General features: G+C 48.1%; 1 protein-coding gene across 2 annotated transcripts in view; it reads right to left on the bottom strand.

The window, feature by feature from the left end:
- Nucleotides 1-66: 66 nt before the first annotated feature.
- Nucleotides 67-10,722, bottom strand: part of LOC125949662 (Kv channel-interacting protein 4-like) — a 41,791-nt gene continuing 31,135 nt past the window's right edge. For both annotated transcript variants that reach the window (XM_049676922.1, XM_049676921.1), the window contains exons 5-7: nucleotides 2,265-2,338; nucleotides 1,952-2,164; nucleotides 67-1,869 (exon numbers count right to left, since the gene is read on the bottom strand). In XM_049676922.1, coding sequence (XP_049532879.1) covers nucleotides 1,759-1,869; nucleotides 1,952-2,164; nucleotides 2,265-2,338 — 398 coding nt within the window. In that variant the 3' untranslated portion in view covers nucleotides 67-1,758. The remainder of the gene's footprint in view (nucleotides 1,870-1,951; nucleotides 2,165-2,264; nucleotides 2,339-10,722) is intronic.

Genomic DNA, 10,722 nt, shown 5'->3' with positions numbered 1-10,722 from the left:
ACACTTTGCGCTTCGTTTAACAAATTAAGCAATTACCAGGGATTCAGTACTTTTGTACAAGGATACTTTATTAGTTGATAATATGGAAATACGGATTTCATATTACAAACATCGAAACAACTGAAATGGAGTGTCGAAAGCCCGGTGTCTGGTGATATTTGGTGTGGTCAAAGGAGTAGCGCTCTCGCTTTTATTCTATTGCTGCTGTTTGAACGCGGCGTGAGAAGTGTACCAGAACTCTTGTCCTGCCCGACCCTCTAAGCTTTTCCGACTTTAAAGAAACCCACCTCGTGCCATTCCACATCACACTTGGAGACGCGTTGCTGCTTTAAGAGTTTTCTTTTTTAATCAAGAGACAACAACAATTGGAAACATTTAGAGGCATGCAAAATGTGTAGTAGATGGTAAACTCGTCAACCCCACCTCATGCTATGCTCATGATCGGCAGATATATTGTGTGTGGCGTAGCCGAGGAGCAGCTCTCTCCATTTCTAGTTTCTTAAATCGTTTTACTAAATAAATAACAATATTGTATTTTCTTGAATTACTTTTTATATCATTTCATTTCCTGTAAACTCGTTTAGTGGTTAATACGGTCCGCCCCCGACGCCACCGTTGCCTTGCTTCCTTGCAACACCTCCAGCTTCCCGCCTTTCCCGATCGAGTCATATCGAGAAAGGGCCCTGCATAACACTTTTCCCTGGGAAAAGCCACAACAAAGAGGTGCTGGTGTGTGGAAAACAACTGGATTTCATGCCCAATCGGTGAGAGTCAGAACTACACGCAAGGATATAAATCACATTCCAAAAAAAAACCCATCGAAAACCATATATACCCTAACTGCCCCTGTACGCGCTCGCTACATCCGGTACTCTAGCCGTACCTTTGTAGGAAGCGATAAGTTTGAGCTCGCGCACGTTGCTCTAACGATACCTTTAGCCAAGATACCGCACGCACACATACATGCATACATACATACATACACACACACATACACGTAAACACTTACTAACAAACACATACAGTTTGCAACCAACATGAAAGGAAGGAAGTGGCCGTTGGTGTGGCCGAAAGTGGACAAACACTGGAAAAAGGGTAGAAATCGGAAGCGCGGCGCCATGCGCCACCATGATGCTTTGTTGGCAACACCTTCGAGTACATTTGATCGTGAAGACTTTCAAAAGTTCAAGAGATACAAGATGTATTAGTTCAGCTTATGCCCACTACTATAACCGCCTTTTTAAAATCGCAATGCAATGGAAAAAGTAGGGCAAGGAACGGGCGTGAAATGGGAAGGAGCCTGAACACCGGATGAAACCGGTTAAACGATGTGAACGGTGTAGAAAATGTAAGGGAGAACCGTTCTAAAGTCTAAAAAGTCCTAGTCGCTACCTATGCCGCACTCCCCCAAAAATTCGCCGTGTTTCCAGGGGATACATTGATGTAAGAATGTGTTCCTGTACGATTGTATCTACCGGCCTATGGCGTCAAATTGGAAGCGGTATGTGTGAGCATAGCTTTGCTACCGTAACCCAGATCAACTAGCAACAGGATATAGAATATGCAAAGTGTGTAACATCAAAATTCTCTTCGTTCTAGTTCTAAGATAGAGATTGGGGAGGGGGGAGCGAGTTCGCATCCTTTCCATCCCCAGCCCATTCCCTTCCCAGCCCAACCCATTCCCGGATATGAAGTTTAGAAAAAGAGTTTTTGAACTGTTTCTGAAAGTGGAAGTGTGGCCATCGTGCCCTTGGGGCCTTAGAAGATGGTATCGAATACGGCTATCGATCGGCGGATGCTTTCGTCCTTCGTGCAGCACTCGATGAACTCGTCCAGCGTGATCTTGCCATCGCAGTTGCGATCCATTTTCTGTGATCAGCGAGAAAGAAAAACCTGTTAGTTGATCGGTGATAGAAATCCTCCAGAACCCGAACGACGCGGACGCTCTTACCTCGAACAACCGTTCGACCTTCTCCTTGATGGCTTGCTCCTCCTCGCATCCCTCCGGTACCTTGCCCATCAGCTCGTAGATGGCCGTCACGATCTCCTTCATTTCCTCCTTCGTGATGCAACCGTCCCCATTGATGTCGTACAGCGAGAACGTCCACTGGAGTTTTTCGTCTACCGTGCCACGCAGCAGGATCGATAGGTTGGCGACGAACTCCTGGTGTGTGTGTGTGTGTGCCGGTTGGTGCGAAAGAAAAAAACGATGAAATAGAAGAAGCCCGAGACGGAATATTGAGACCGGGGAGGGGATACATTACCTCGAAGCTTAATGAGCCATTCCGGTCCAGATCGATGGAGTTGAAGACGTAGTGTGCGTACTGGCCACTGCTCGCTGCCATCGTGACATCGAGGCGACAATTCGAGAAATAGAGAGTCCGAGGGAGAAAGAGAGCAAAGGTCCAGTGTTAGCTATAATCGATCGTAGAAAAGGAACAAGATGGAGCGAGAAAGCGGATTCTGCGAAGCCAAACCACTAGCAACAGGAGGGAGTCGGTAGGTACGTAGTGTTGAATTATGGTCATGCGATATGTTGCGTCACACAAAAGGGTGAAAGATGGATAAGCTTCCCGAGGTGATAAAGAGTAAGCAAGCGAGTGCATTAGCTTGGCTGTTAATGTAAGATGATATTCGGTGACATTAGGAGCATCGTTTGCCAGAACCATCACTCAACAACCATCCAGGGCCGCTCCGTCCCGGACGAACTGATGCCTGTCCTGTTGAGTGCAAAGTACGTGAGCTGCATCCTCATCAATCCATAGCACCGCTGCTTCCACAATTTTCCCGCTCTTCCTCTGGCAGTTGTAGTTTTTGACGCGCAACCGTTAGGCAAAGGTCGGTCTCCAGGCGCCATTAAACTGCATTTATCGCCGCTTCTGGCGGTGAAGCGGTGCCAGATCCGCCGGTGGGATACCCTTCCCGGTGGGAACAGAGCGCGTGCACAGTTGAGGATTGAAATTTTGAAATTTAAATGAAGTCATCTGTAACGTGGCCCCGAAACCCCCGTACCCTTGCCGTGCCGTGGTTGGAGGGTAATGAAACATGCCTGGTCGGGAGCTCAACAGGGCTCAACAAGCTTTCGGGCCCGGGATGGTCGACATTGCTCGGTCCCCGAATGATGCTAATGCTAATGACTAATTCCCCGGGTTGACGGTCCCGCGCAGCGAAAGAGCCGTCATTTCGGTTCGATGGTGCTGTGCTCCATGCTCCGAGCCGGGGCAAATGTCCCTACGAGGACCGATAACACGGTGACAGTAGCGTAGCGACGACTTTCCCCATAAGCTAAACGGTTGCTAAAAGCCCGTAGATTAGGTTATGGTTGCCGGTGGTTGTGGATGAACCCGAATCTGCCAGCATGAATGTGTGGCCGGAGCTATTGCATTTCCTGCTTGCAAAATTTATGCTGGGAAGTTTAAAGACGTTTTGGGATGGATACGAGCGATATAATCAATTAATATTATCAATGGATTGTTATATAATGTAACAAAATACTTGCCACATTATTATCAGAGAATGGCCATCAATTACATTGTACAACAAAAACATTTTGTCACAACTATGTAGCAACGTCATTACATTACATGAAGAGCGTGTTGAGCGAAAGCATCCAAACATTTGGGAGATACTCATTTGCATTTGCTTTCTTTATGCAAACGAGGAATATTTTAACTACCGTTTCACGGAGTGTTAAAGAGCCTCCAATTTTAAAACGAGATAATCCTGGGTTGGTTTGCAGATACTCTTACCGATGGTGCAAGAGCTTGTTAATATGCGTTATCATTAACAACCTTGTGCATTTACAAGTTTATACAAAATTGTTAATAAAATATTTTTTCTTACGAGCCAACTCGTGAATACGTTAGGTAGGTTAAATCCGTTTAACATAGAACATTATTTACAGTTTTATTTAGTTACCAAAAAATGTTACACATGACTTTACCAGCACTTTACTTCACGCGCTTGATTCATATTTTATTTCTCCATTAAAACAAAAGCCATACTTTAGTTGAACAAATTTAAAAATCCTCGCAGGATGATTGTAAATCGCCGTGGCATGATGTGCACTCTCGAGCAAGTCCTAGACAAAAAAAGGGGTCGTTTTTACCGGCGGCCAGGCGCCTCCATCACACGCCGTTTTGCAACGCCATCCGACCGCTCGATCGAGCATGACTCTCCGCACCGTGTGGCGTTGTCTTCCGCATACGCATCTTCAGCTCTGTTCGTTTTTTGTGTGACTTTACGGGCTTCTCGCTGCGACCACTCACTCACTTAGCATACACACACGCTGCCATTCCGGGGAACCGTTATCCCCTAACCGGCAGCGACCGGAGCGAGCAAGATTAATGGTGGAAGCCAAGATTTACGCCACACAATTCCAGCCAACCAGCATAGACATCTTGCTCTGGCCCTGGCGGTACCGTGGCCAATGTTTGTGCCAAAAACAAACCGTCAAGTTGGCGGCATCGACCTCGAGTACGCCTCGCGGAGGAATGAAAACATATTCCGCTTCGGTTCTTTCCCTCGACAACACTCTATCCAAACCAGCCAGACGTACGGACGGACGGAACCAGTTGACGCGGTCTTGCCCTTGGCTAATACAAACACGAACGCCAAAGGACGCATGGTGCCCATTTTGGTTTGGGTTTATGTTTAATTTATGCGTCAAGATTAGCGACGATTTCGCCCAGTTCATTGGCGTTGCGTGAGGAACGCAGCGCCCGGAGGGTGGCACCGACACAACCGCAGCGCCCGTTAAACCGTGTCATAGTTCACCGGAAATTGATGGCGCAAATCACTTACTCCTGTGGCCGGGAACCGCCGGCAACTCATCAACCAGGCCGATAACATTGGTCGGTTGGTCGGTCGGTCGGTCGGTCGGTGCCCGGTGGCTGCGGTGCCGCTTATCTGGTGTTTAATTTTTCATACGAAGGACCTGTCGGAGGCACGTCTTTCGACGACTTTCCTCTTTTGTTTTGGCACTGCCACTGACCGCGGTCACGCTGCTCGTGCTCCGGGTTTTTCCGCCCGGCAGCAAAAGAAGGTGCCTTAGAAGGTAAAGATTTACGTCTTCGCCGTCGCCGAGAACGTCGAAGAGGACGACCACGAGCACAAGCGTAGAGGAACGTATTATGGCCACTTTCGGCATACCGGACGTTTACGTTTCATCGAGCTTTGATTTTACGAGAATTGCCAATGCCGTGCTGCCACCGTCACCGTCGAAATCACCGGTGAATCCGGAGGGTTCGGCCGGCGACCGGTTGAGAATCGGCCAATCATGCCACATGGTGGGGTGAGTCAATTTATGGAAATTCTTGCCTCATAGACCCCCAAACACACACACACACACACACACACACACACACACACACACACACACACACACACACACACACACACACACACACACACACACACAAAACACACGCAGAAGAGAGCCAAGAAGCAATCAGGAATGCCGGCGACACCAGACAATCCTTCTCGAGCCCGGAATTGCCCGGAAGTCGTTGCGTGGCTGAGTGTCATTTATGCCACAAGGAAAAAAGGGAGGGAAATGGGGCCATAACACCAGTCCAGGTGAATATCCTTTCGCCTCGAACACCACCAAACCACCAACATTCCTTGCGAGTCAGCGAAATCTAAGCGGTTCCAAGAAGCATCAATTCCAATCCACCCAACATGCTGGCGGCTCGCTGTGGCCATTGTGATGCTCGGTGTGCTGGCGTCTGGCGTGTGCGGTACCACGGGTGTGCTCGAGGGGCCGTCCAGCTATTGAGTGAAGTTTCGTGTTTCGCCTTAAAATGATCGCTAGCTGGCAGCAGCCGGCCGTTGTTTCGTCCGCCGATGTTATGCTTTTCGTTTATTAAACAAAAACACATTAAAGCGGAACAGCACCGACAGTGGAACAGGGCTAGCGGTATGCAATTGGCACGAGATTCGTCCATATCGCCGTTTGATGCGTGTGTGTGTGTGAGGCGTCTGTGTATGGTACGTAATCAACCTCGTTGCCGTTCGCTCGATTCATGATCGAGCACATTAAAGCGCATTCCGGGGCGATGTTTCCGGGATTTTTATGTCATCTTTTTTTTTTCTTGCAAAATGGCGCCAATCCCCTTTTATGGAGGGAACTAAAATTACCCTTTTTTTGGGCGGTGGTGCCCGCGAACGGGATAAGATTTATGGCTCGCATCACGTTTCGGAATTGGGCCTGGGCTTTGGGGTAGTAACGATGTGTTGAGCACATTATGGTTACACATTTTATGCTTCGCGGTGGGAAGCTGTTGGGCCACGGACCACACAGCCTTCTCATGAACAATGGAATGCTGTTGAGTCGCGAAAAGAGTGCTAAGATGGTTCTAGAGGTGGAGTCTCTTAGAGTAAACTAATAGAGTTTATGTCTGGATTAAACACATGTAAACTTCCTTTTCGAGTATCCAGCATAAGAGAGCTCTTCAGGATCGTAAGTGAGCCCGTTAGTTTCTGAGCTGAGGATTTGTATGTTGCAGAAGCATGCTAGTTCACGTTCGCGTAAAAATGGCGGCAAACTCTGGATGAAATATAGAAAAAGACGTACATATTTTAATATTTCCTCGCTGCTGTTGAAGATATTTTCTCAAAACCAATGCTTTCAAAGTCGGTATCCATCGTGTCATCAAAAATATTAGACTATTACGCCGAAACATTCATGGAAAGTAGTTGTCTAATTTTTATCGTTTACAGAAAATAATAAAATCACATAACTTCTTCACAAGCACATCTAGAAACTGGGTCATTATGGCACGAATGATCATTAGAAAAGATTCATTTTGCGAAGAAGTGCAAATGCCGGTATCAGACATTCTCTCCAAACAGAATACATTTAATCGCTCAAAATACCTAACATCGTTTGTGCGAATCGCTGTATTAACGATCAGTTCGGTTTGTGTTGCGTGTGTATCGAGGGACTCCATTCTTTCTCGCTGCCCTCCTTCAACCTTCCATCCCCCTCTTGAGGGACTGCTACGTGATACACAGTTCCTCCCTATTATGTTAATGATTCGCACCGAATGCGACGTTTAATGACTGTCGAGTGGCTGCCATTTGCAACTCAATCGCTCATTTTGCGCCCACAGCAGCTCCGACTCGGATCCCCGGTGTCCAGGCCCTCCCCTTCCCCTCGCTCCCTTTCCCTCGTGCTAAGCGCGGTGGGAATTAATTAGAGCCACATTTCAAAACAATTACATGTTGCATTGCATAATCCCGCAAACGGACGACAAGCCGGACAGATGTTTGGGCCATTTTCAGCGCAGTTTCCGCCCGTGCCGAGGGGACCGAGCCTCCCCCTCCGAAGGCCTAACCGTGGTGCGCGGGTTTTTGGAGTAATCTCAATTTCCATAATGATGTTCTGACGATCTGTTGACGGTGCGACCGACGGGATGTTAACGCCTCGTGGGACTGCGGCCATAAATTGTCCCAATGCATCCCGATCCTCGATTGGTTGAATGGCGGCCCGAGCGGAAATGGGACCATTACATTTCTTTGCGGCGAAAATCGAAACGGTCGCCTGGCAACAAGGAAGTCCCGTCTTGTCCCGTCCCGTTGACAGCCGCTTATGAATATTTATCGAACAATGGATCCGGTGGTCCTCGCCTGCGCCGATTTGTAGTTTTCGGTCTTTCGCTCGCACCGTTGTTGTCCCGGACATTTACTGTCAAACCACGAAACAGGGCGTGAAGTGAAAAACGTTCCATTCCGCTCGGCCACAGATGCCAGATCTCTCGAGCTCGAGTGGCTCCATAAATCCGACATTTTTCGGTATTTCAAGGGAGGAATGGGGGGGGAGGGGTCGGGGTGGAGGGGTGGAGTGCTAAACATTAAACATGCGGACTCATCTTGTGCGAGGCGGGCCGGCCTAGCGGGCAGCACACCGTTTGTTCTCATTTGTTCGCTCCGTGCACGCAACTATCAGGACGCCGGTATCTATGGTTTGGTTTTTCCTCAAGCTGCTGCTGCTGCTGCTGCGCCTTGGCCGTGAGCGGTCAAGCAAGACGGTCCGAACGAGCCGGCACTCGGCGACAAAAAGCATAATTTATGGGAGGAAAATTTCGTTAACATCGTCTGTCCAGATTTATTCATATCTTTGTGCTTCGGACCGCATCGTGGCCGTGGTCTGCTAGTTGGGGGAACCGACAAGGCATGGCCGTGTTGATGAGCAAAAAGTGTGTTTGATTTAAGTGCGCACAGCCTACTTTTTGTCACTTCCGAATTCTGGCGCTTGGAACCCGTGGCTTGAATCCGGTTTATGCTGCCCGGACCTCAAACAGAACGCGATCATACGGTTATGAACTACAAAGGTAAGGGAAGGGGAGAGGGAGGGGTAGAGGACGAGTCTTTTCACTATTTTCATGAACCTCTCGGTACCGTTATGTTGAGCGCCAACTTGCCAACCCGTCATAAAAAAAACGCTCGAAAGTTTCCTTTCATCCTGCGAGCATAGAAGCGACGAGCGACGTCACCAGGCGATCCCAGATCCAAATCTGTGGCGAAAACCCAACCCTAAATCTATGGCAGGGGGAGAATGGAAGCGGTACTTTCCTCGGCCCAAGGTCTTCCCCTGTTTTGGGCAGCCACAGGATACCAGCGCACTGGTTTACGTGGTTGGTAAAGAGAGAAAACTAATTTCAGAAGAGCCTGTTTGGGCGGCCAAGCGGAATCTCTCTACTGTACCGTTGGCAAAGGCAAAGTCTCCGAGGCGGAAAGGACGACCGATCCTGTGAAAGGAGAATTCCATAAATAAGTAAAAAATGGAACCAATCCTTCCCAGCTCCCTCCCAAAAAAAAAAAAAAACACGATCGTAAAGTGAAGAAAACGTCATCACATTCAATGTCGCCTTCGTGGAACGGGGTTTTGCAGGATTACCGGGCGAGGATTGGGTGGCACACGGGAACGGTGTTCGATTCGTTCGGTGGTGTTGTGGTGTTCCGGTTTCGGTTATTGATTTTAACGCCACCAAACCAACGCCATCGCTGCTGCTGCAATAACCGGTGCGATGTTTATGTAAATATGTTCGAGCGTACACGCGTAGTACGAACGTGAAAAATGTGTGAACCCAGGGGCGGTGGAGGGGGAAGACTGTTGGCGGTGCACATGACGAATGAATATTTATGATTGACCTGAGGTAGCGGAGGGTAGACGTGATGTGGTCGAGGGATTCGAGCAAACACGACCACGACAGAACAAGCGGGTGAGTGCGGGACTGGGGGTTTGAAAACCACGGTCAGGTCTTATCCGTAGCGTTGGTGTTCCGTTTAAATTTTCCGTCCACGAGGAACCACACGTGGTCCGGGGGCCGAGGAAAGACGGTGCTCACCGATGCCGTCGACCGATGGGGGACGATGGGGCCCGGCATACTGATTCAATAGATTGCCGGAGTCAGTTGAGATTTAACGCATAAATCGAGGATAGCGGTTCGGAATGATAAGTTGAGATTTTTCATATTCCGCCGTCGAAGCGGCGATCTTTGGACTCAACGGCAAACCGTTGCCACATGGGAGACGGAGGAGCTGCTGTATTGTCGTGTTGGGATTACTTCAGAAGTCAGACGCTTGACGTGTTTTAAGTGCAAATTTGTAATTCAAACAGGATTCGCTGGAGGAAAGTGAGTGATCGGAGCATCGGATACATAATAATGTTCTTTTCAATTTAGCCCTTTTAACTTGGCAATCTACTTTACAAAGTGGCAATACTATTGCGAAATCAATTGAGATAAGTTGGAAATGAAAGGTCATACAGGTCAGTTAGGATGATGAAACGGATTGCTATTACCATAGTGCTTAACGAAGATAAGACAACAATAGGCACGTCTAGAGCAAATATTACCAATCAAGAAAAGCCAAAGAGATAAGTTAGACTCAAGGGTGTTTTGTATTCAAAATACTTGCAGGAAATTTCATCCCAAACGACATTACTGTTTGCTGAATATTTTCCACATTTTTCAGAAAACAAAAAAAGTAATATCAACACAATTGCCGCATCCCAACCACGATAAAGCCTAATCATTGCTCGACAATTGTTCGACAAACAATGTGCTACTCAAACAAAAGGAAAAGGACACGTAGTAGTAAACGAGGTGGTGTGCAGCTCACCGAAAGTATTGTCACGATTTATGGTACCAACATGCAGCCATATCGAACATAATGTTGTCTGTTTGTCTCCCTCGACCCCCCGCTTTCCAAACTTGTTGCATGAATCATACACGCAATCACCATTACCTCCGGCACACCAGCAGTGGGAAGGTCTTGGATATTGGATCGTTGTGTCACTCCACCAACTACACCGCAGATAGAAGCGACATAAAGCGTTCCTAATGTCAACAAAGTTTTCCATCGGCCGCCGAAAGAAGACGTTGAGCGTTGAGGTCTTCCTATACCCAGGCACCGCAGATAAATCGTCGAAAACACCGAAAAATAATGCAAAAAGCGATTCAGTCGAAAGTGGGAAGCAAAAGGGCAAGGCTTTCCTCGATTGTTTTCGATCTCGCTCACGATTGCGATTCCGTGTTCCGACCTTCCACAGCCTCGACACCCGGTCGTGCCCAGTCGCATACCTCCTACGCCTGTGATTTAATGAATGCGCGCCATCAAGCGTAATGGTGCCGGAAAAGGCATTATTGTTCCGGCGAAACTTTCTATCGGGGCGAGCGCAGGGCGGAGAACAACGCTTTCAATGAGCAATCGTCGAAT

The sequence above is a fragment of the Anopheles darlingi genome, chromosome 2 (assembly GCF_943734745.1).
Source record: "Anopheles darlingi chromosome 2, idAnoDarlMG_H_01, whole genome shotgun sequence".
NCBI lineage: Eukaryota > Metazoa > Arthropoda > Insecta > Diptera > Culicidae > Anopheles > Anopheles darlingi.
Note: the sequence above shows the minus strand (reverse complement) of the source record. Positions and strands in the feature narration are given on the sequence as shown.